Source organism: Athene noctua, chromosome 6, assembly GCF_965140245.1.
Source record: "Athene noctua chromosome 6, bAthNoc1.hap1.1, whole genome shotgun sequence".
Classification (NCBI taxonomy): domain Eukaryota; kingdom Metazoa; phylum Chordata; class Aves; order Strigiformes; family Strigidae; genus Athene; species Athene noctua.
Genome location: NC_134042.1, coordinates 48898046 through 48923574, shown reverse-complemented (window position 1 = coordinate 48923574; position 25529 = coordinate 48898046). Strand labels below are relative to the sequence as shown.

Here is a 25529-nt window from a genome sequence, read left to right as displayed (position 1 = left end):
AAGTCCTACAACAAGCTGCTTTCATTGCTGGCTGGAAATGGTTTGAAAAATCTGAGTGTTGTAGGTAAACATGACGTGAGGCTATGGGATATAGCCATCCAGGGAGTTATCTCGCCGGCAGGCATTTACGGGGTGTTATTGCACATGAAGAGGGGCCCAGAGCTGCTCAGGCATCTTGCTGCAGACCCATCCGAGGTGTGAGCTGGAGCTGTGCTCCGTGCCTGCGCCGACGGCCGGCGGAGGGGGCGGGATGGGACATCCCTCGTGTGCCACACCAACCAGCCTAAAAACCAGGCTGCCCCGAAGGCCCAGCGGGGCTGGAGTAAGGCTTTGCCCTCCACACACACAGAGGTCTCAGTTTTGCAAAGACAAATTCCGCAGATATTCACTCGCTGTTGGTGGGATGATAAGGTTTTGCAACGCGAAAGCCTGCGTTTATATTCAAGGGGCTATTTGAAAGGGGAAGAGCTCAAATGAAACTCGCTGCCTGCTGGGTTAAATAAATCCTTTGCATCCCCTTCTTCCTCAGGCTCCTCTTCGTCACCGATTCTGTGCATGTCACTGTGTGTGAGAGCCACCTGTGATACATTTTCCAGGGGTGCTTTTTTGAGAGCCACTAGTTAAACTGATTTATTTTGTTGCCTCTGTATCCCTGGGGTCCCTATGAGCCAACTCCCCAAGTGCACAGGGCAGAGCTGAGACTGCTGGAGAGGCAGATGCTGGTGCACTCACAGCACAACACGGTGGTGTTTCCAGAGATGAAACGGGGCCTTCCCAAAGCAACCCCCTTGACAATGGCTAAACAAATAATGTGAGCAGCACTTCCCATGCTAACCAGTATTTCCCAGTGCTTCCGCTTGCTTCCAGCAGCACTCAGATGCTTGCCACTTCTTCCCTTTCCCCTTCAGCTGTGCACTGACCCGCTGCTGCAGCTCATGCCAGAGGGTTAAATGTGCTCTTCCTCCCAGCCCTCGTCCCCCATCGCCCGGAGATCACTGCCTCCTGCGTCAGGCCAGTCAGCTCACACTGCTTTTAGGAGGATTTAGGCTACAACACCTAATTTACCACTAAGGGGACTCAAGAGGGAGTGGTTGTGCATCTGGGCTGAGAGCTGATCCATAGGGCAGGGTCATGCATTAAAGCTGGAGGACAAGCATTTCACACCCTGCCCCGAAATGATGCCAGCAAAATGCGGCATGTGTAGAGTTAGGTTAGGTATTCCATGCCTGGGATCATCTTTTTTTTTTTTTTTTTTTTTCTGTTTTCTTCAGTGCAGAAGAGATCTCTGACCTTCCCCAGCCCCTTGAATGATTGCTGCTCCTCTCATGGCGAATTCAGACCCGAGGTCATCCCCAAACCCCAGACTGGGCACAGGAGCATGAGTATAAATACAAATTTTCAACAGCTGCCCCATCCAGTTTGGAAATATAGATCCGTGTAGGTTTTATTATTTAATTTTTGGTTTTGCTTTTCTTAGATTTCTTTTTTTTGTGTGTTTGTTTTTGGCAGGTCTTATTTGTATCAATTATACAGCTCTGAGAATGCTAGCACCCCAGTGGCCAATTCCCACACTTTGTTGAGGAACAAATGGAAGAAATGCTGTGTTTAGTTATCTCAGCCTGCCTACCATGATATTTTCCCTAATACTTGGGTTTAATAAGATAGGAAATCTAAGCCTTTGTGTGCTGGTGGATATCCTCATCCTTCCTTCAGCTAAATATGCTATCAGATAGCTTCCACCGAGATGAGCAACAGCTTCCTTTGAACTTGTGAACCGTCAAGATTCACTAATTTGCTTAGACCACCTGCTTGGCTAATATTACCAGAAGCCTCTTGTTTTCTCTCCAAACTAGTAAACAGAAATGTAGAAGGTGCCTAAATGCTGCTGTACGGAGCCAGCCCAGCATGCCGGCAGCAGAGGTCAGCCACACCACGGCTCTGCCTCGGCCAAATAACCACAGCACGGACCATGCAAAGCCCCACGAGCAGCCTCCACTTTTTTGCCCCAGGACTTGCAGCCCTGCAGAAATGCTTCAGCTGGATCTGTGAAGATCCCGGCGTCCCCCAGGAATTGCCATATAAAATGGAATTACCCCTCTTCGCCAATCTCTCTGCCTCATGTTTGTGCAGAGCTGGCTGGGGTGTCTCTGCTCCCAGGACGTAGTGGCTGCACATTGGATGCTCCATGGGGAAGACAGTTAACCACAGAGGTGTTGATGAGCCCCCCCACCCCAGCCAATTAGCCCTAGAAAAGGAGATTTGCTTCCAGCCAGCTTGGGGATATTTCTATCTGCAACAGGCACCCGCCCCGCAATGCATCTAGTGATGCAGCAGGGTATTTCTTCCACGAGTCGCAGATATATTTTTTAATTACCATAGAAACCTCCAAACATCACAGCGTATGCCGTTACATCAGGATCTCACTCCTCCACATCTGCTTCCTGGGGGCACTATGGGGAATAGGTACTGTGGGGTCCTGGGTGGTGGATTGACTCTTTTGGGTTTTATTTCACAGACTCTGTGGCTTGGGTCCTTTTACTCTTGCTCGTTCATGACTTGCTGCGTGTGGGGGAAAACACCATCTCTCGCCTGGCCTCACAGAGGGCTGCGTTTGGTATTTCAGCCCTAAATATTCTTCTGATTGCTGCTGTTACCACTTTAGATGTGCAAAAATGCAAAACCTGAGAGGCGTTATCGGCAAAGCAAAGCTTGGCAACCCTTAAATTAGCAACGTGCAAGCACGCGGCATTCTGCCCGGAGCTCCTCGTGCCGTTAACGCCGATGCTTTAACGAGCCTCGATCCGAGTCCCCGTGTAAAATGTACACACGGGCGCGGCAGATGGTGTATCCTCACAGCTCCGCGGGCTGTCCCTCAGCACGCCCGGCCGGCGGGAGGACTGTCGGCGTTGAGGTGAGGGGAAAGGGGCTCTTTGATTGACCATTTATTAGGATGGAGACGGAGGATGAGACAGATGGTTGGGGTTTGTTGGCAGGGAACTCCGCTCCTGTTTGTTTAATTAGTCACCAGACATACTGAAAGCTAAAGCGTGTTACATGCAAACCCACAAGCGGGGGGAGATGGACCGTTTGTGTTTGACGTACAGGAGCTGCTGGAAGTGACTTGGTGATCCTCATCGCGTGGTCCTGCTGCAGGATTGATGCTCCCACACACGGGACCGGGCATTCCCGGGAGCTTTAGGCAAGATCTATCTCCCTGCTACATTTTTTTTTCCCCCAAAAAAGGGATGGACTCAGCCATGTGCTCACTCGGAAGGGCAACGGAGCTGGGGCAGGGTCTGGAGCACAGGTCTGCTGGGGAGCGGCTGGGGGAACTGGGGGGGTTCAGTCTGGAGAAGAGGAGGCTGAGGGGAGACCTCCTGGCCCTCTGCAACTCCCTGCCAGGAGGGGGCAGAGAGGGGGGATGAGTCTCTGGAGCCAAGGCCCCAGCGCCAGGCCCCGAGGGAATGGCCTCAAGCTGCCCAGGGCAGGGTCAGGCTGGCTCTGAGGAAGGATTTCTGTGCAGAAGGGGCTGTTGGGCGTTGGAATGGGCTGCCCAGGGCAGGGGGGAGTCCCCGGGATCCCTGGAGGGGTTGAAGAGTCGGGCTGAGCCAGCGCTGAGGGATCTGGGGGAGCTGGGAACGGTCAGGGGGAGGGTCATGGTTGGACTGGAGGAGCTGCAAGGGCTTTTCCAACCCAGATGATTCTGTGATGTGCATTGCTTTTTAAGCCAGAGGGTGCACAGACCTGGAGTTTTCCTTTCTCCAGCACCCACCACCGTGCTCACGCAGGATTTGCTGGTGGGGCTGTTCAGCCCCTGCTTTGCCACGACCCCGTAGCGTCTCCTTCCCTCCCCACCTCCCAACACCCAAACACATCTCTGACTCCCCTCTGAGCCTCCCTGTCCGCAAAGCCACGGGGACGAGGAATTGCTGCAAAGGTGCCCGTGTCACTTGGTGCCCATGTCACTTGTCCCCCCGTGCACCAGGATCGGGCAGCCGACATCCTTTTGCTGTGCCCACAAATAAAGACACTTTACCATTTTTTATGCTTTATAGAGCGGTAGAGTCTCCTCAATATTTGCTGTCTTCACACAAAATGCTCATACTTGTTTTTTTTTTTTTTCCCCGATTTTCCTTCTTGGGGGAGACCTGTATCACTCATCCCTTGAAGACCAGGGAGATAAAATCTGTGGGAGATATCGAGAACCCGAAAGACAAATCCTGGTAGCGCCCGCAGCGATGAATCCATCCACCCCCATCGCCACCCGCCAAAACCCCGGAGCAGCATTTACCGCTATGAAAAACACCCCCCCATTAAAAAAAAAATAAATAAAAAAATTAAAAGACACTTTCTTGCCGATGCGACAGTCACCGGTGCCCGAGGTAGGGTGTTTTTTTTTTCCCTCCCCCCAAAACACTCCCCCCCCCTGCCATTACCCCGCGCTCCACTAGATGGTGGGTTCCCCCCCCCCATTCCGGCTTCCCCGCGCGCCCCGCCCCGCCCCGCCCCTCCATGACGTCACCGCTATGCAAATGAGCGGCATGTGGGGAGCGGGGGCTCGGCGCGCCGCCGGCCTCAGTCTCGCGCCGCGGAGCCGCCGCCGCCGCCGTTCGCGCCCCGCGGCCCCCCCTCCCCTTTTTCCTCCCCCCCCTTTCCCCGTCCCCTTTCCCCGCCATGGCACGGCCCCCCCCAGCGCCGCGCCGACCCCCCCCCCGCTCCCCGGGGCCGCTGTGAGTCAGGTGAGTGTGACAGTGCGGAGGGGGGAACTTTTTTTATTTTTCGGGAGGGGGGGGGTGAGGACTCGCTCCCCTTCCCCCTTTAGCTGTGTTTTGATGCAGTGGGGACACCCCCCACACACCCCCCCCGGGGGCTGGATGTGTGTGAGGGGTTGCTTGCCCCCCCCCCTCTTCGAATGGGGGTGCTGGGTGTATGGGGGAAGTGCTTATTCCCCCCCCCCCATGTGGTTGTGGATGTTGGGGGGTTGCTTATCTCGGGGCGCTGGGTGCATTGGGGGGGGTATATTCTCCCCCCTCCCCCTCCCCTCCCTTCATGGGAGTGCTGGACGTTTTGGGGGGGGGTGTTGCTTATCTCGGGGTGCCGGATGCAGTGTGGGGGTCGCTTATTTCCCCCCCTCCGGGGTGCTGGATGCATTGAGGGGGGGTCCCCCGTGTGCCTGGGTGTCGCGGGGAAGGGAGTTCCCCCCGCCCCCCCCCAATCCCCGACGGGGTGCTGGATGCATTGGGGGGTGCTGATTGCCCCAGCCCCCCCTCCCCGGGGTGCTGGCTGCACTGCACGGGGGTTGCTTACACCCCCCACACACACTCTGGGTGCACCCTGGGGGGTGCTGGGTGCAGTGGGAGGGGGTGCACCCCCCCACCTCCCCGAGCCGGCCTGGGGGGGTGGTGGTGGTGGTGGGGGGGGGCTCGGAGATCTGCTCGTTCGAAGAGGAGGAGGAGGAGGAGGGGGAGGAAGGCAGCGGGGCTGCGGTGCCCGGGCCGCTGCGTGCCAGGGCCGAGGGCGAGCCTTCCTCCTCCTCCTCCTGCCCCCCCTCCTGACGCCCCCCCTCTCTCTTCCAGGTGTGAGGCCCCCAGCGCCCCCCGCCGCACCCCGCCGGGAGGAGGCAGCCCCCCCGCCGCGCCCTGCCCTGCCCGCCGCCGCAGCCTCGCTGGGGGCAGCCCTGACGCTGGGGTTTTCCTTTTTTTTTTTTTTTTTTTTTTTCCCCCCGAGGGGGGGGGGCTTTTCTAATTTTTTTTTTTTTGTGCCCCCCCCCATTCCCTCTCCTTTTCCCTCCTCCCTCCCGTGTCCCCGGCAGGGACTCCAGCACTGCACCGGAGCCAGAAGAGAGGGAGCAAAACCCAACCCAGGCCGAAAACTGCGTCCAAAACAAAACCCACCCTTTTTATTGCGAAGGAGATTGTTGTTGGTTTCCTTTTTTTTTTTTTTTTTTTTTTAAAAAAAAAAAAATCCTGACCCAAGACATAGGGGAGGAGAGTCGGGGCAGGGAGGCTTTCCCGGTTATTTATTTTCTCCCCCCGCAGAGGTGTCTCCTCCGCCCGCCGGCTCACCATGATGTTTCGAGACCAGGTCGGCGTGTTGGCCGGGTGGTTCAAGGGCTGGAACGAGTGCGAACAGACTGTTGCGCTGCTCTCGCTGCTCAAACGCGTCAGCCGGACCCAAGCTCGTTTCCTCCAGCTCTGCCTGGAGCACTCCCTGGCAGACTGCACCGAGCTCCACATCCTCGAAGGGGAGGCCAACAACCCTGGTGAGTGTATTTTTTTTAATTTTTTTTTTTTTTTTTTTTTCTGCAACCTTTCTTGAACGATGCTCTAATGCAGGCAAAATTTAAAAACAATAAACCCTAACCCAAAAAAACAACCCCCCAAGAAAATAGGGAGGTTGGCGAGCCAGGGCTCCTCAGCTTGATTGCATTAACAGCTTCTCTCCGTACATTTTATTTTTCAAACGGGCGATGGCATATTTCAGTTTGATTTTTCACAGCAAACTACTCCAGTCTATGGCGTGGTGTAACTACGGTAGCATGAATGATTGGTGGTTTTCTTTTTTTTTTTTTTTTTCCCTCCTCTCCCCTCCGCCCCCCCCCCCCCCCCCTTCCTCCTTCCATGCAGTTTCCTGTGAAATAAGTAAGTCAGGTCACGTAGAGTCTGGATTTTCTAGGCTTCTTTTGGACAACGTGGCTTGCTTTGCTTTCTGCAACATGCAGAAGCAGCCCATCGCTACCTCAGAGGAACTGTTATTTTCTAAAGGTCTGGGCAGCTGGGTTATCCTATTTTATTCATTTATTTTTTTTTAATGTGGCAATTCCTATTTCATCATTCAGATCCTGTTTGGATGCATTTTTTTTCCTGCGGCTCTGAATAACCCCCTTGTGTTTCAGTGGAGCTCTAAGAAAATATGAGTAGAGCATTTTACGTTACTGAACGTACAGGGTGAGTTACAGAAAATGTGCCCGGCTACAAAAGTGTATTTCGGTTTTATTTATACACCATTACAAGTTAACTCTGCAGAAGTAAATGGAGTTAGAGCAGGGTGAAAACGGCACAAGCGGTGCGCGGATTGCGCCGTGCGTTAACGTGTTTGTTTATGGGTGTGTATGCAGTACAAACACGTATGTCCCTGCGTGTGTGTGTGTGCAGACGCGCAGGGATGCAAGTCGCTTTAAGCAGAGTTTCTGAAATACGCGTAGAGAAGGCAAAAATCTGTCTTTAAGTTCCATAGTTGCGTTTTCCTAAACCCTCAAAAAAAAAAAAAAGGCAAAGCAAACCCTCCCCTGTTGCAAAGCATCCCTTTGGTTTAAATTTTCTTTTTGGGGGGGGGGGGGGGGGGGGTAACTGGGAGCTCTTGATTTTTGAGCTGTGAGTGTCGGAACGGTGCCGGGGAGCAGCGGGTTGGGTTTTGCGGTAGGTGGAAATCTTGCGGGTTGGTGGCGTCGAATCCCGAACAGAGCCCCCCGTGTTGACGGGGTGGGAAAAATGTGGGGTCCTTCTCCAGCTGTTCCCTATTAGAGCCCTGAGCCGGCAAGACTTGGCAGCTCGCTGCCTGTGCTGCCATTTGATGACAAGGTCCAGCGCAACGCCGTGTTCAACCGAGAATGGATTTAAGTCCTTCTGCAGGAAACCAACCCCGGGGCTGCTTCGGGATCGGGGCTGGCTACGAGGGGGGAGCGGGGCTGGAATTGGCCGTTCCCTTATATAGCTCGCAGGAATGAGAGGGAGGAATGCTGCTGAGTGCGTCTGGGTGCAATACTGCTGGTTTTATAAACAGCTGAAGGGCCAAACCTCATCCATTTGGGTGGGGAGGCCCCCGGGGGGGCAGGGAGGGAGCATGCTCTCTAAACCCAGCTGCTCTGGGATAAATGTGCAGCCTCCCATACCGGCCCTAGCACGGGCTTGCTGCGATTCCTGCTGCAAGTCGGCGTCAGCAATATATTTTTAATTTTATTATTTTTACCGGCGTCGCAGTTTGTCAGTCGGGTTGTGTTGGTAGCCATGTCCTCTCGGTTGGTCAGGTAATTAGAGGTGGTTGATTTCCCTCCTGACTGTGCCAAAGGCGAATTAGGAAGGAAAACAGTGTTTTGAAGTCTTCCCAGATACAAAGTCATGCATGGCCGGCTGTGTGGTGGCATTTGCTCGATGCAAGCCAGGGTGGAAACCAGGGGTTGGACCCTTCCCATCTCTACTCGTGCGAGCAATCCCTGCTTGCCCCTGTAATCCTGTTGACCTTGCTTGGCGCGAGGATTTCTCCTGCGAGCGAAGCTTGGCATCCAGCCTCCTGCCTGTCCCTCAGTGCGTTAGTGGAACTGCCTGCGCTTTCCCTGACATTTCTTCCAAAAATGAGCTGTTTCTCCAGGGCATTTGTAACTCCGATAGCAAAATCTGGATGAGTTGAGTTCCTCTTTCTCGCCAGACACCCCTCCGTACAGCTTTCCCATGGGATGGACATATCTGTGTGTCCTGCAGAACAGGACATGCACTTTTCTGAGCTGGGCAATCCTGTTTCGGTGGAGGGAAGGGTAGCTGAGGTTTGCAACCAAGAAATAGCTTTTCGTCTCCAGTGTTAATGCTGTCTTCTTCATAAAACCACCTGTGTTTTTTTAAATTGCTGCTATTCAGCACCCATTTCTGCAGTCTGACATTTGTTGCTTGCTTGGCAATGGAATCACACCAAGTTCTTCTGAAAAGCAGTGTCATCATCTAACCTTGAGTTACTCTTTACTGTTTCAATCCTGTTGTTTGCTTAACTAATTTGAGCTTGATTCCCTCCCAGGCTGGGGACTGAGATGCCTCTTGGTATGTTTTCCTGCTGTTTGCTGACTTGGAAATGGTGGTTCCGTGCTTGCAGGTGCCACAACAGTATCCTCGTTGGTGTTGGTGACATGGCAGTGGTGGTGTGCAAGGGACTGCGGGGTGATGGGGGTGCAGAGATTTAATGGAACTTAGGAGCTGGCTGTAAGACGTGGTGAGGTCACCTTCAATGAAGCATAGGTGAAATCCTCAGTCTGGCAACGTGTGTCACCATGAGTTAAGTAGTGCTGGTCTAATGTGCTGGAGCAAGTGTCCAAATTGACATAAATGGTGGGCGCTTGTGAGAAGCGAGTTGTTTTGTACATGTGGGACCTGTTGCTCGCCCTGAGCCCGTTGGGGAGGTGGGAAAACTAGAATGTTATCCTTATTTTACAGCTGTTAAAAGGAGGTGACAGCCCTTCCGTGTTTCTTGGTGGATGAGCACCATCCTTGGCACTGTCATCACCAACAACTGAGATCAGTTGGGACATGAAATCCTCTCTGTCTGGTGAAGCTGGGCTCAGGAGCCTTCGGGTGTGTGGACCAGGCATGGGGGAGACCTCTCAGCAAAGATATCCAGGTTGTTTCTTGCCTGGTAGACTCCAAGTGAGAGGTCTGCTGTATGGCAGATGAGATGGGAAGAAAAATAACTCTTTTTAACTAGTTAATTGATGTGGAGAAGCAAGTATATTTATTTTGAAGGAGGTTTGGGTTTGGTTTTTTTTCCTAAGTGTAAGGGTATTTCTGATAATGGCAGCCAAGCCCTTCTCGTTAGGACTGCAAACCCAATGTGGCTCTGCTGTGTAGAGCCATGTATGACTCTCAGAAAGCCCTGAGGAGCCTCCTGCTTCTGTGGTTCCTTGGATACCTGCTCAGGCCTGGAGAAGTGCCCACCCCAGATGAAAAACATGTTGCAGAAGGCTACACTGGTGTTTTGGAGCCCACCAGTGATGTGGTGTGGGGGCTGCACAGATCCCCTGCAATCTGTAGTGCATTTAAAGGTATTGCTTGATTATAAAGGTAAAATAGAAGTGAGAAGCAAACACAGAAGGAAATCTATACGTTTCTTCATTGTTGAAGTGTACAGCTTGTGGTTATCCTAAATGGTGGCTATGAGTAGCCTCACAGAGCTTTAATGGTTTAACTGGTGAAGAATGCGGGTTGCTGCTAATTCAGTTTGAGCGCGAATGGCTTGGCGTGCCGTGCGTGGAGAAGAATATGGAAACCATACTATCTGTGCACAGAAATAGAAGTTTCAGGTATTACATGGCGCTATTTAAAAGCCTGCTATAACTTCCTTCCTTCCTTCCAGCCTGGCCTTGCTGGGCAGCTTCGGTCCCAGCTGCTCGGAGCCATCAGGACGTGGCGACCTCCTCCAAGCCACCAGTAAAGGTCAGGCAGGAGCGTAACGTGTCCCGTGGTGGGAGCGGGACCCGAGCTCCTCCTGTGCCCGGCTGGCTTGGGCTGGGGCACCCAGGGGTGCTGGGTATGGCTGCTCCGTGGGGTACAGGCCCCATGTGGAGATGGGGGGCTGCTCTATCCACCAAATGTGGTCTGTGGGCTTTTTGCAGTGCGGGGTGTGCTTCTGCTCTCAGGGGCCTGGGCATCCCCTCTCTGGTGGCCAGGGGTATGACTGGGTGATTTTTTTTTTTCTTTTTTTTTTTTTTTTCCAAGAGTGGTCCCACATCCCATCCCACCAGCCCCAGCTTCAGATCTGGCATGGCTTCCTCACTCTTGCAGTCTCTGCTGGTTGACAGAGGTGCCCAAAGGCTCTTGTGGGACCACCAGGCATCCAGACACCCATCTGCGCTGGTGGTAGCAGAGTGACAACTTTTAAGCCCTCAGTCTTGAAGGCCAACAAGCTTTCTTTGCCCTGTGCACAGGCCATTAACTACTTCACATGTTAAGGCCAAAATCTTTATTTCATTTCGGCAGGCTGTCAAGTATCACAATGAGAGCATCAGAATGACCTAGATTTCTTGTTCTGGGAAGGACTGGCCAGAGGAAGAGACAAGGGTTGCAGGGAGTGGTGATATCTTTAATTAGACCAAGTGATGCAGCTGGAAAAAATGGCCAAGCACAGAGGTGCACCAGCTCAAAGGAGGACTTGTGTGGTTGTGGTTGGGTTTTTTTTCCCCCCCAACTGTACCGGCTGGTCTATTAAAAGGTATTACATGTTCCTGCAGACCTCACCTCTTATATCCTTAGGTCACTGTGGCTCCAGCCCTATGACTGCTGCTGCAGTCTCCCAGCTCATTGGGAAGCTGCTCCCCTTTCACTGTGCAAATTTTGCAGTTTGTTCCCAGTGAACCCCACTGAGGGAAAATCGTCCCAGTGCCCAGTTTGAAGTTCCTTTTTTAAAAATTATTATTTACTTATTTTTCTTGGCTTACTGTTGCATTGCGACGCTGAGCTCTAGTTTAAGTGCCCTTGGGCAGTGCAAGAGCATCGCTGGGCTGTCCTGCGGTGGGGGACTGGAGAGGCCAAGCAGACATCCTGGGAGGAGAAGGGGGCGAGTTGCTAAGCCCCGTGCTTGGTGGGAGCAATAGAAAGTTTTAAGTGCCACGTCAGACGTCGGCATCGCGTGATCCTTCCGCACACTTGTCTCTGCCTGGAGAGAGGTGTGAGCAGCCCTGTCAGCTCTGCTCATTAAAAATCACAAGCTGGGACACTTAAATGGAGAGATCTGCTGAGCTGTTGGACACTGTCTTCTTTTCTTCTGTACGCTGTTGCCTGAGCTGCTGCCATGCATCTTGCCCAGGTTTTGTTTGCAAACTTGAGGGCTAAAAGCTGTCTGTGCTGGGTTTTGGGAGAATAGCAAGGGAAGGAGTATAGAGGTACAGAGCAATGTTAGCCAGGGGCTTTGGGCAAGGCCACACACCCAGTATTCTCTTGCAATTCAGAAATAGTTTTATTTTTAAAGATGCTTTTCAGAGTAGCTGTGGGAAGCACTGCAGGCCAGCATTTGGCTCATGCCAGCCCTGGCTGGAGGCAGGTCTGTGGCGTGGCATGAGGAAGGCTCCCTTTTACTCTCCCCTGGACCTGGGGGACATGCCTCTGGGCCTGCACTTAACTCTTCTACATTTTCTCCTATTTGCTTAAAAAGGCCTTCCCTCGTGGTTCCTGGCACGCATCCCTTGCAGTCGGAGGAGGAGGGAGAAGCTCCCTGTAGCTCACTCCCAAAGCACCAGCAGTACCAATGCCCAGGTCTCCTCCACCAGGCAGAGCTAAGGAGGGCTGGGTAGTCTGGTGGTGGGTGTGCCTCTTCCCATGAGGCAGAGCTTGTGGGGGAAACCTTTTTTTTTTTTTTTTTTTGAGGTAGAAATGCTTAAAGCAGTGGAGGAAAAAGTTAACTAATGAGAACAGCGTGGTTTGCAGCCTGGAGCGTGGTGTGGTGCAAGAGGGTCTGCCCACGGGTGGGCTGCGTTCTCCCTAAGAGACTTTTCCATACTTTGCGGTGTCTTTTTAATTATTTTGTATATAACGCATGCCTTGGCGAGGGGCCTGATGTCAGGGTTAATTTTCCCACTGACTGCAACTGGGAAAAATCCCACTGTTGAAGTGCATGTAAAAGATGCAGAGAAGCATTTTATGCATCATCACAGAATTGAGCTGGCGTTGTCTGCTTGGCCCAGCTTGTTGTCCCTTGATTTCTATCCAAATGCCATACTTCTGTGCAGGTATCTCGTGTTTGCACTTGGAAAAGTAAATGAGATTAAGTTCTGCCCCACGATGGTGGATGCACGGAGGCTGGATGTGAAGGGGAAGAACTGCGTGGGGCATTGCTGACGGCGTACGGCAGTCTTCAACCTGTCAAGATATGGACTGATGGGAGAGGTCAAGGATAGCTTTAGATCAGGAGCTGAATAAGAACCAACTGTAGAGCCATCAATTAAAATAATCTGGTTTGCAAATACACTTATCTTCAGATGAGATTAAATGGATGAATGGAGAAAGCGCTCTGCTCGTAGCCTGGGCTGTTGCTGCTGGATGATTGTCTGTGCAGTTAGGTCCTGTGGCGTGTTAGACCTCAGCATCTGAACAAAGCTGCGTGCCCACCTCGCCATTTATATTTTATATGTTTGCATTTGGGCCAGTTGCTTTTAAAATAGTTGATGCTCCAGTCAACCAGAGTTCCCTGCAAAGTTTCCCTGAAGCAGTCGGTGAAGGTTTCTGTGGATCAGGTGGGTCACGGTGCAAATTCCCACCTTCCTACGATTTCTTAAGCTTTGGCCTTTCTCTCATCTTCCATCAAAACCCACCTTTATTTAAATTGTGGCCTGAAAGCAGTTTTTTACCAAGCTGAGAGTTATGTTTGCAATCAGCGTGAGTAACTGAAATAGTAATTAGTGTGAACACTTGCTTTATTTTAAGGTACATTCGTCAGTGCGTTAGCTCTCCAGCTTTGTGCTTGTGTCTAATGTTACCACAGATAAGTGTTTGGCAAAAGGGCACCCCTTGCGCTACCCCTGTGCCCAAACCCCAGGGGTCAGAGCCCACAGCTCCTCGGGGTTGGACTCATCAGAGGGTGGAGAAGCTGCTGTACTGCAGCGGCTGCAGGGCTGCGCCTTGGGGTTCCTACCTCATCCCTCCCAGTCTTCTCCCCACTTCTTGCGTGGTGTGAGTGAGTGCAGGAGCCCATGGCAAAGCACAATTCCTTGTGTTTGAAACCCTTTCTGTCTGCAGAAATCCGGGGTTGGGGCTTGACACCAAGGGTTGCAGCTGGGACGAACCCTGACGTGAACTGTGCGTGCACGTGTATATACCTCCAAGTGTGCACGTACCCTTTGGATTTTCTTTCTATTTTCACTGAATAAACAAGAGCATTACTTTTATTACTAACTCTTGGTTACACAAGAGCTGCTAAGGGATCTAAAAGATGCTAAAAGAGGCTGTAGGCCCTGATGGAGGGGATGCGTGGGCTTGCACGCTCACCCCTTTCCCCCTTTTTTTTTTTTTAAAAAAAAAAAAAAGGCATCTATCTTTGCAGTGCTCTGGTCCTAAGGAGACCCAGAGATTTGCAGAGGTCACTGCTGAGTGTGAGTTTGGCAGTGGCAAACAGCCAAGCCAGTGGCTTTCCATCTTGGCCCCAGTAATTACACAGAAAGTTGAGGTTGGAGCGAGCAGATCCGTTCCTGACTTTCCATTGCTTCCTCTTCTGCCACAGATGCATTAAGTGAGGGTCAGAATTTTATCAAAACAAGGCTGGGATTGTTTCTCTGTTGGAGAATGTGATGCTGGCTTTTCTTTGGGAGAAGTTTCACATGGAGAGGGAGTTGCTTTTCTCGTGCGGGGGGATCACGAGCTGGGTTTCCTCTCCCAGAGCAGAGGTCTTGGGGGATGGTCTCACCCATCGGGGGATGGCCCTGCAATTCAGTCTGCTCTGATTCTGGATAATGAGCAGAAAATGAGTCTGGTTGGGGTGGGGGGACCAGCTCCAGAGGCAAAAACCCAGTTTGCTTTTTACCTGGCAGGAGTTAGGTGTGTGAGGCAGGTGCATGGGCTTTTACAAGCCTTTCCATGCAGGAAGGAAACATGTCTAAGGCAAGAGGAGATGTAAGTGAAGGATTTATCAGCACAGGTTCACCCATCTGATGCCTGGTTCACAGTTTGTAGTTTTATTTGTGAGTTTGCATGTAGTGACTCAATGGTGTGGTGTGGATGTATCAAAGATTTTGGTGAAGGTGTCTGAATCGCCGTGTGTTTTCTCTGACCAGTCTCTGTGCTTGCAGAGCGGGGTGGGCACGCAGGACAGCTCTAAGGCTTCCCGGGCTCAGGGCTCCTCTCTGACATACATGAAGGCTCTGCTCGCTGATCAGGTCTGATCTCTGAGTTGAAATCGGGGTGATAACCATGTATTTTGCTCCTTGTAACTCTGGCTGCTGCCCTTTGCAGACTTTTCCAGGGCATTTCAGCTGTAGCACAAAGATTTTTTTTTTTTTTTGTGTATGTGTTCTATAAAAATAATCCATGAGGCAGAAAAAGACTTTCTCCTGTGCACGTGACCGTGTTTGGAACAAATTCATGGTCATTTTGTATTGTGAGTGTGGGACTTTCCGTTACAGAAGATACGGACGGATGGTACTGATGGCTTTGTTGCACCGAGGGCTGAGCCGGCTTCTGCCGCAATCCCTGCAAGCCTTCCGTGACATTTGCAGGAGCTGGATGTGGCCCAGCGTGTTGAGCTATCATGCCTGAAGATGTTATTTTACTTAAAGTAATGTTAATATTGTGAGTGTCGTCTGCAGGATTCAGCAGCTTTGCTCTGCTCTTTGCTCTTGAGTGAGGCAGCCCTGGCGTGGAAGCACAGGGCACTTTAAAAAAGCTTCCATTCTGTTACTGATCCTCACAAGTAATTAGTTCCAGATTTCTCTCTCTTTTTATTTTTTTTGATAAAACTTATTTCAGACAAACCACAAACCTGCCTTACTTTTAACCAGTTAGTTCTCCTGCTCCTTGCCTATGCTGTTGCCTGGTGGGGTATGGGCACGTGTCGTGTTTGGAGTTTTCATTGTTGTTGTAAGAAGTAATTGAGTGGGTGGATGAAACAGCATTTGACCAGGTTTAGCTTGAAACATTATAAAACTCCCTTTCCATGCCACTGCATTTTTTTTCTTGTTTTCAAAGAAGAAAAAAACCCTCCAACGTCACAGATGGGTGATTCTTGTCCTTGGGTTTTTCCTATTGTCCCCTTCTCTCTGTCCCTTGTCTGCAATGGGAAGTGAAGAAGGAAGAAAAATCAGGAGAGAAATGTGGAGGAAAAAACCCACAACTTTTGTTGTGGAGAAACTTGGCTGATCTGACATTTGCAAGCAGAACATAGTGTTTCTGCAGCAGCTGTGGTCTACGTTCATGCATTTCCCTGGTTTTCATAGTTTTCCTGATGGGATATTCCCCTTATTTCTCATGCAGCAAACATCAGTGTGATTGGTTTTTTTTTTCTCTAGCCTTTTTCTGTCTGTTCCCCAGCATGCTCAAATTGCCCATGGGGTCAGCTTGGTTCTGGGTAGGTTTTTTTTTTAAATCTTACAGTTCCTAAGTGGATTATTTAAAAAAAAAATGCAAAGTCCCCAGGCTGTTTCCCTCCAAATAATGTGAATATAGATGAAATGTTGAATTATAACTACCTGAGTGACCTTCTAAGATAAGAATTGTTATTGACTGGTGGTATTATGTTAAACAGATAAGAATTCTTTTTTTTTTTTTTTTTAGAAGAGAATGGAAAAAAACCCAAAACCTCAACAGTAACCATAACAACTTACCTGGTAATGCACAGGCAGCACACAGCTCCTTCCTGATGCTGGTGCAGGGGTCTTGAGGGTGACCCCTTGGGAGGAACCTGGGAAGCCTCCCTGGAGCTTCAGGTTGGTGCTGCGAGGGATGCCTGAGGTCAATTGACTGCTCCTGTTGTTGTCAGCTTTTGAATTTTCATCATCTGAAAGGAATTTTAGCTGGAGAGTTGTGCTAGGGCTCAGTCCTGCGCTGGTGAGTGCGGTGCTGTGGGTTTGGGTGTGGTGAGAGGGATGGGTGCGAGGGGAGAAGGTGCTGGGAGCAGGAAGGATGCTTCTGATGGGCCTCACTTAAGAAATGAGCAGCCAGGCAAGGAAGGCTCTTCATTAACATTACTGTGCCTTGGAGCCCCACTGGGAGCTGGGTCCCATCTCTGCACCCCAGCAGAGGTGCCAGCTCCTGTTTTGGGTTATTATAACAGAGTTAGGAGTCTGCGGAAGACCATACATGTACTTAAAGCCTTCCTTCACCCACCTAAGCCCTGCTTGGTATGTTTGCACATGCTGCTCCTGGGGATGCTGTCAGTTTAAAGCAGAATACAGACTTCTGCCGTGGACTTGATTACCTTCTGTTATCAGGGGTTGCTAGTGAGGCTGTTAGAGCTAAAGAAAACCAACCGTGAGCAATCGATTTTTTTTTTTTCTTTTTTTTCTTACCACCTGCTTTTCTTCTTTCTCTCACATCCCTTTGCACTTGGATTACCTGTGTGTCGCGGGTTCCCATGATTTGTGGAAACCACGCTCGTGGGCTGGGGTGGGCCAAAAAGTGAACAAAGCACGAAGCAGCAGCTTGGAAAGCGCAGAGACCCAGGAGGTCTAAGAGGAAAGGGGATAGGCCTGATTAAACAAAAATTACTCTAAATGCCTTAGAATTAGATCTAGGGAAAAAAAAAATCCATTTGAATACATACCAGCAGAAGAGGCAAAGGTGTACAAGTCGGTGTGTCTGTTCAGGAAATCAGTTACTTAAACCTGCTTGGTTAAAAGAGTCATCGCAGCAGCGTATTTCTTTTAACGATAGCTCTTAGTGCTGTGTAAAGGTGTCTTCTCGGACTGCACTCGCTAACCTTTCATCACATTATTCTGAAGCAGTCAGTTGGATGCTGAATGCTTTTTGTAGCCGATGTCAAATCTCGGTCAGCCGGAGAGCCTTTATAAATAAAGGTGTCTGCTTGTATTCAGGGATACGTGGATAATAGCTGCTGTAATTCAGCTGTCCAGCTCGGCTACCCGGCTTTTATAAATGACTGATCAGAGATTCCACTGAGAATGGGTATTTAAAGGGATGGAGCTGCTAAAAGTGGTCTCTGTACTGATAAGTATAGTGAGTCTCTATCCTCGGGACAGGTGGTTGGTGGTGTCCTTCTTCCACTGATGTCCTGGGTTTGTATTTCACACAAAGCAAATGTTGCATTAATAAAACTTTAGTGTTGTGGTTAGATTGCAGGGTTCTGCATTAATTTTTTGCAAGCTGCACTCGAATCTTTCAGTTTGTCTTTTTTTTTTGTTTGTTTTCCTTATGGGAGCGGGTAAACACTCAGAGATCTCTCTGGACAAGCCACAGCAGCTGGAGGATACTGGTTTCTCTATGGAGTGGAGGAATTTCATCAGAGGAGCTATTGTTTGACTGTGTTCTCAGCATTTTGGCAACTGTTCTTTAGATTAACCCTACAGAAAGGGGAGGGTGCTCTTTGAAATAATTGCAAAAATGTGGGCAGATGCTTTTGCATTGTTAGAAGTCGATACTGGTTGGTAGTGGGGAAGCATGGTGTGGGATTAAGGAACGAAGAAGCCAGAGTTCTTTAAATCCCTCTTAAAGCCGAACTGGATGTTAGCATTGATGTTCAGTTGTTTTCTGATTTTAAAATAGAAATAGCTCATGTTTTCTTCCCCTCTACCCTGAGCAGTCAGTAATCTTGGTGTGTAATACCCAGGGGTCCTGCTGCATGAGGGGCGTGGAGCCCAGCCCAAGACACTTCCCCTCCAAAATCCAACTTCTTGCTGGTCTAACAGCCCTGATTTGGGGCAGATTGGCTCCCACTGTGGATTTGAGATGCTGTTTTGCAGCATCTCTGAAGTCAGCCTTTTGCTCAGCGCCTGGTTCCTGGGTGCACAACTCGTGCAAGGTGGCAGCTTGCGGGGAGCATTGCCTGTCCCGTTGCAGCTGGTGGCCCAGATCTGGTGGCTCCATCCCTGTCCCAGGCCACTTCCGTACCCTCCCTCAGAGGGGAGATGCCGAAAGCTGCCTCAGAACAAAAGCTTCTTGCTTCGGCGGCTCCTTGGGCCCTTTCTCCTCGCCCGGGGTGGGCTGCAGCTGGCACACCCAGCCCATGCCCCTAATGAACTCATACAGAATACTCACTGGCTGGATAATCCATTTTCCTGGGCACAGGCTCTTGTGCTTGTAGAGGAGGAGGATTCAGTACAAGAGCAAGCATCCCACATATGGCTTAGATATGGCAGGTGGGGAGGGAAACCCTCCTCCAGCTCTGAAATGTTTGTCTGTGTTACCTGTATGCAGACCCCTTTTAAAGTGTATTTCTCCATGCATTTATTCATTTGTATCCTGCAGCTTGAGTCCTGGCAGAGCTGTCTATATCTACGTGCAGTGTATCCCTGCCTTTTCATTGTTTCCATCCCCTGCAGAAAACATCTCGGCAGAATATGCCTTCTCTGGGGTGACTTTCATTTGCTTTTTTTTTTGTTGTGTTTTTTTTTTTTTTTTAAAAAAAAAGGTTGCTAAAGCTTTTCCCAGGACACAGTCAGCATTTCTGAGTGACTTCTTGCATTTTGGGCTCTTGTCCCCATCCTGCGTGGGAAAGCAGGGCTGTCCCTGTGCACAGCTGATGCTCACACACCGGTTCCCTTTAGATCTCCCCCAACACCAGCCAGGCTGGGACCCCTGCACCCGTGCTGAATTGCAAAGTAATTAAGTCCCACCTCGAGCATGGGAACGCAGAGGGATGTAATCTGCAGCTTGGTGAACCACCCTGCTGAAGTCAGTGATGATTTTAGCTGGGTTTAATTCCAGCGGGTAAGTCCTGCTCACCAGTGAAACAGATAAAAAATAACTTACTGGGGTTTTGAGTGTAATTATTCTGAATTTATTCTGCTGAATTTGCCCCCTGGCACTGGTGGAAAATGAGAACAACCTCCCTAATCCTGCTAGGGCTACTGAATCTGGCAGCTATCTTCTTCATCTGGAGAAAACACTTTGTGATACTGAATCTCTTTTTCTACAAAGGCAGATCAGGATGTTCTCGAGTTAACAAATAGATGCTGCTGGCAAAAGCTGTTGTGGGGTGGGTGGCTCCAGAGAGGCAGAGCAAACCTGCCTGGCTGCCGAAGCTTGGCACATGCACTTTTCTCCCCTGGGCACGCTGTTTTTGGGCGGTCCAAGCTCAGTAGAAATGGGGACGATGTGCAGATGTCGAGCCCTGGATGCAGAACTGCAGCTGTACCTGGTCCTGCGGTCCCACCGGCTGCAAAGTGTGTGCTTAGGTTTGCTTCCCACGCTCCCTGGGTAAAAGCTCAGGGTTTTGAAAGTGCCCACCTTCCCTGGGGGCTTTCCAGAGGCGACCAGTGGTCTGTGATGAATTTTGCTTTTTTGGGTTGGTGGGTAGGGAAGTTGGATCATCAATCTCATGCTTGAGCTTGCAGTGTGAGTGTGACACTAATTTACCAGGGCAATAAAATCTGCTGATGGTGGATAGCAAAAGACACACATAGTGGGTTAAGAGGTGGCTTGAGATAGCCAGATGGGTGTAGATCTGGAGGGGTGAGTAGTTCCCGTGCACTGAGGGACGATATGAACTCTCTATGGACCAGCAGTTCCACGGTAGCCTGGACTCTTACCTGTTTGTGCTCTGCTGTGAGCACAAGGATGTGTTGCCCATCCGTGACCCATCATGGTCCCTTGCAGGGGACCTGGAGGAGAAACAGGAGCCTGTGAGCTGTAGCCAAGGGGTGATGAAGCTCCTCACTCATCACACAGCACCTTCTTCCTCTGCCAGAGCCAAGTTCAGTGCCCAGCTCTGTTAGTTGCCAGCTCGGCAAAACATAACCCAAGGTGGTTGGCTTTTTTTTTTTCCATTTGATGTGCGTATTTTGGTTCAGTTCACCCAGACAATTACACTAATTTGCTTTATTATACGCAAAGAGATTAAAAATGCATCTGGCAGAGAGGATTAAAAACTGGTAATCTGGCTGGTAAGAAGCACACGATGTGTTAGGATTTCCTTTCTAGGTGTGCAGAGCTCTGTAACATAAGCAAATGTGATCCTTTGTAGTTGCAGTTTTCATAGTGGGAGCTCATTAAAGCTAGTGTGATTGTTCAAGTAAACGAGAAATAAATGAATTTAAAATATAAGACTAAATCCTACCACATTAAAGCAGTAGTCATGATTTAAGAGTTTTATTTTGGTTTTTGTTTTGGTGTTTTTCTTCTGGTATGTGAACCTGGAGCAATAGGGTTACTTTACCTTTTAAAGGATTTAACAAGTCACTCTAATTTTCTTTTAATGTTGCAGTGCTTCAAAATAATGCAAGGTCACACCGAGCGTAACTAATTCCAGTTTGAAGGCAGAGGGTAGCCTGTTTCTCAATAGACTCACAATTAGTGCAACAATACTCCTGCCTTCGAGAGGGATGTAGCAGGAAATGAGATGGCTGGAATGCTGGTAAATAAAAATATGTGCTTGGGGATTTTTTTCTTTTATCTTTTGTATGAGGAGACAGGGGAACGCTATAAAAGCCAAGGTTTAATTTAATTTTTTCTTGCTTTCACGTGTGCTTCTGGCCTGAGAGGACTTGTGGCAGGAGGTCAAGACATGGTGAAGGTGCCCTTGCGTCCGTTGGGGCTGGCACACCCCTCCAAGGGTGCTGTCTTCTGAGTTCTCATCACTTGGTTTGTCCAAATTTACCCGTGGGAGGGTTTTGAGGATGCTGAAAGCTTTTTTCCTGGGATCTGAACCGGTCTGATGCTGCTGTGTGAGCTCTGCTTCTCCATCCCAGCCGGGTGCTGGCCTTTGGGAGCGATTGGCTGGCTATTTTGCAAAATCGTTTTTGTTGCACCATTAAGACTTGTTGTTGTAGCTTCATCATCTTGGCATCAAAAAAACCTGAACCCCCTGGCTATTTTTACACAGCTCTTGGTGCACTACCCGTTCTGGCTTCCTGTGTAAGAAGAATCCCAAAACATCATCCTGCTTTTCCTGCAGCAAGCCCCACAGCATGCGTGTGGTCAAAGTGTATCTTGCTTTAGTCGGGTCATCTTTGGGAATCCTGCAACTTCTCCTGGCTGCAGGGCTGCTCGGATGGATGGTATTAATAGCAAATAACTGTCACCGTGTCACCTTTGTGTTTCAGGTGATGCTCAGGGTCTTCCGCTGCCATCATTAGAGAACTGTTTCACAACTTGTCCCTTAGTTCATGTGTTGATTTTGCTTTCAAAGTCTGGACTGCTGCCACAACCCATGTGTGTCCCTTTCTTGCGTAGTCATGGTCTGTTGCTGTCAGAGGTGGCCGGGAGCCTGGTGACACTGTGAGCATGGGTTGGGAGAGGGGAGCTCCCGTGCTCTCGCTCCTATTTATCTTCCCTTTCCTTGTCCAGAGAGACTATTTTCACGATGTAGAGGTTGCTGGTGATGACAGCGAGCATTTGTCGCCCGTGCCCAAGGGGCGATGGTGAGGACACGTCCCATTTCCCACCAACCTTCCCCCAGCGGGGGCTGTTGGGGAGCCCCAGGGCTGCCCATTGCTGCTGGGATGCGGGTGCTGCTCCCTGGACCGCTCTGACTCTTCCCTGTGTGGGATGGAGCCAGCAACCAGCAACCTCCTGTGCCCTCGGTGCCATCTGGAGCCATGCCAGCAGCACCAGACCTCCCTGGGCATCACCTTCCCACTGGCAGAGCCGTGGCCAAATAAAAAGCATTTTCCTTTCTCCATCTCCTACCTGCTGCATGACTGCCTGGCTTCAGGGAGGGAGATGGGGCTATGGGCATCCCTCCAGCCATGCCTCTGTCTGCTTTTATCTCCCTTAAAATGTCTGCACACCCTGGTTTGCAGATATGGTCAGCTCTGCCTTGCTCCATTTGTTTGGTGGTGGATGTTTTGTTGTTTGTTTTTTTTTGTTAACTCCTTGTGTACCCCTGGCTCATACAATTTGGCCCCTTGTGGTAGAAATACCAGCATGTGCTCTATGCTTGCTTTTTTTTTTTGTTTTTTTTTTTTTTCCCCAGCAAAGACTGTATGTTGCAGCTGCTGGGAGCGAGAAAAGCAGCATTAACTTTTCACCTCTGTTGTTGCTAATTTAAGGGGTGAGAAAGTGGCCTGAGTCTGTTTTTAAGAACTGGGCATATACTGATAGGAGCAGTGTCAGTACTGAATAACTCAATAAGCTGAAGAATGCAGCAATATCTAAAATTAAATCTGTTCTTAATTGCTGGGTTATAAATGGCAGCGTTTTCTCCAAATGGAATTAATTTATTATTTTTCGATTGCCAACACAAGACTCAGCAGCACAAACCCCACAGTTAGCATTAATACAATAATAAGGCACTTCCAAAAGGTGCGTTTGGCATTTGTAACACACAATACAATCTAACAAACCATAAACTATGTCAAAATACTATTAAGGTGGTAATTAAAACTTTAAAAAAAAAAAAAAAAAGTAGAATAGATGAGTACATTCCGAATTGTGACTTTTCAATGAAGCTCTTTCATAAAAAACATTGTTTCTTGCCAAAACAAATTCAAAGGCATTTTTGTAATTTCTGTTGGGGAAAGGAGGAGTGTTTACCCAGCCTTTCATGCTGGCTGGGCTTTTGACTTATTTTTAAAAAAAAAAAAAAAAAGGCAGTGCAAAAAGAGGTATTTTTGTCTGAATGTGCATTAAAACTTGCTCCTGTCCTCTTCAGAGTGATGTGCGAGTGGGGTGAAGGCTGGAGGGATGCACCTTGGGGATGCAAAGCTCTCTTTAGCATCGTAGCTGAAATCCAGCGGGGATGGGATCCCTTCAGACGTTGCTTCTGGGGCAGACACGGGGCCCAAAGTGGTTCCCACCAGCACAAGGATGTCGGGGGTCCAGCTGGTATCAGTGGCAAAACTCCCCTTGGCTCTGGTGGCTCCTGCTTTTGGAGGAGGAACCCCCCGCGGGTGCTTGGCATGGGGACAGGGTTCCCCACTTGCTTCGCAGAGCATCTTCTGCAGTGACAGGCATCCAACCAGCACACAAAGCAAAACTGCTTGAGGTATTTATAGTTTTTCCTTCTGATTTTTTTTTATCTTTCCAATTTTGGACACGTTTTTGACAGCTTTTACCTGCTGAGTCACCATTCATCCTCTTGCATGGGAGCTACTCCTGCCATCCCAATTCCCTGAGCAGGCTTTTGAGCAACCATCATTTAAAAATAAATCCTGTCAAGGAAGTGTTTTTTTTCTCCCCCCCCCCCCCCCTTTTTTTTTTTTCCATATCACCAACTGCTTTTCCTGCTGTGTGTTTGCTTTCTTACACAAGATGGCTATTTTATAGATGTGATGCCTTCACGTTGCTAAGGATGGCTTTATGATTTGTCACATCCCGCCACGGCGTACAGTATGGAGGAACTGTATGTTGAAACCAGATAACGGTGCAACTTTTGAAGATAACCATATCTGATTCTGCAACAAGTGCTCTGGTTTTCCGAAGATGGATTTTATCGCTGGTAAACCACAACTTGAGCACAAACTGTTTGATTCTTGTAGCTCTGCTTAATAAATAATTCCCTGTCCACGGCAAGTAGCCATGGCTGTTACTTCTGATAGATGGGAAGGGAAGGTTGGCCTTGCCAAGGGCAACCCCGATATCCAGGTCGGTTTTCTTTCCCACTTACCAGGTTCAGATGGCAGGAGTGTTTACAGCTGTTTTTGCAATGTTGCTTAGTGCTTAATCTGCAACACTTGCTTGCAGACTGCCTGTTGGCAGCCAGACTGCGACAGCCACCTCTCTAGAAACCACTTGGAAAGACTTTGGATATGTGCAATGTTGCTCATTTAGGGTATCGAAGCATCTGCCTTCCTGTCGCTTCGAGTCCTTTCTGCCCCCAAAATGCATCTTGGATTTATGTGCTCTGCTTTATTTGGTGTAGTTTTGTGCATTGGCTGGTAAATGTCAAGAATATCATTAGCTCCTTCCTATTTCTATATTCTCCCTGGCTGGAGCCTGCGTTGATGCTGCAGATGAAGAGGGATTGCTTTATGGTGTGCATGGCTGTTCTGCTTTGGTGGTGTATTCCTTATTTTGTGGGTGTTCCCACCTTCCTCCTTTCCGGGGAATACACTGCAGAAATTAAATGTGCAGTCTATTTATAAATTTCAATCTATATATTAATCCATCTATATATTAATCCTCCAGGTGGTTGCATTTCACTGTAATACAGCTGTTAGTGGGATGTTAATCTTGGTGAAAGTCTATTTTAGCTTTTGCCTGGTTGTACAGCCCGCTGTCATCCCACGGGGCAAATCCTCCCCCAGGGAAGAGGAAGGGAGACTATTTAAGGAGGAGCAATTTGGGAGGGAACAACTGCAGCTGAAACCGAAGCCAGGTTTGGGAGGAGGAGGCTGAGAAGGAGCTATTTCAGGGGATGGCTTGCCTGCCCACGTTGGTCTTGGGCACGGAGGTGTCCATCCACCTTCTTCATGTCTGATGATCAGCACTAGTTTTGACACGAGTGGTTTAATGCCTGCTGTTTCTTGACACGCTTGCATGGGGAGATGCAGAAAGATCACATGCCACTGGTGGTGTAGGTGCCTTGCTCAGCTCCCTGGTGGTTTGGGGGTGTCTGGTAGGTTCAGTGGCATCCTTTGGGGTCCTGCCGGTGTGCAGCTACATCCTGCATGCACTGCAGGTGTTAAACATGGTATGTTTTCTGCTGCGTGCCTGCTCCTTCCTTAAGGGTGTTTAAATTTCATCCTGTCTTCCAAGAGGGTCGGATCACAAGCGGCATCTTACCCAAACTGGAGTCTTCATCCTGCTTGCGAGCATAACATCTATTTTCTTCCCTTCTAATTTCTTTTAACGAGTGGCCTGTCTTTTTCCATAACTAAACTTCTTAATTCCCTGGGGATATGCTGTATCGATCGGCCAGTAAATCTTTGACCTCCAATTCAGCAGGGCAGCTTGAGTGGGAGTGGAGTTTAAGTGTGAAACCCATGGGATACATTTGCAATCCTGGATGTGATGCTCTAGCATCCTTGCCCCTGTAGTTTTTCTTGACGACACAGAAGACGACAAGCTTTGTACTTCTGCTGCTTTTAAATCCGAATGAGTAATTCAATAACGAATAGCTGTCAGTTCATTGCTTTCATGTAAAGGAGAAAGCCTGTCCTTTCAAAGCCTTTTATTTGAGAATTGGATAGTGAGCTAATTTCTAATCTTGCGCGACTAACCAGTACTTGAACA

At 49.5% G+C, this 25529-nt stretch overlaps 1 protein-coding gene across 4 annotated transcripts in view; it reads left to right on the top strand.

Moving 5' to 3' along the window:
- The first annotated feature begins 4669 nt into the window (after positions 1 to 4669).
- Positions 4670 to 25529, top strand: part of SAMD4A (sterile alpha motif domain containing 4A) — a 105889-nt gene continuing 85029 nt past the window's right edge. Inside the window, exons 1-2 of one of the 4 annotated variants that reach the window (XM_074908921.1) lie at positions 4670 to 4739; positions 6039 to 6262. In XM_074908921.1, coding sequence (XP_074765022.1) covers positions 6067 to 6262 — 196 coding nt within the window. In that variant the 5' untranslated portion in view covers positions 4670 to 4739; positions 6039 to 6066. Of the gene's footprint in view, positions 4740 to 5738; positions 6263 to 25529 lie in introns of those variants that run through there. The other 3 variants (XR_012633827.1, XM_074908923.1, XM_074908922.1) reach the window with 3 other exon arrangements.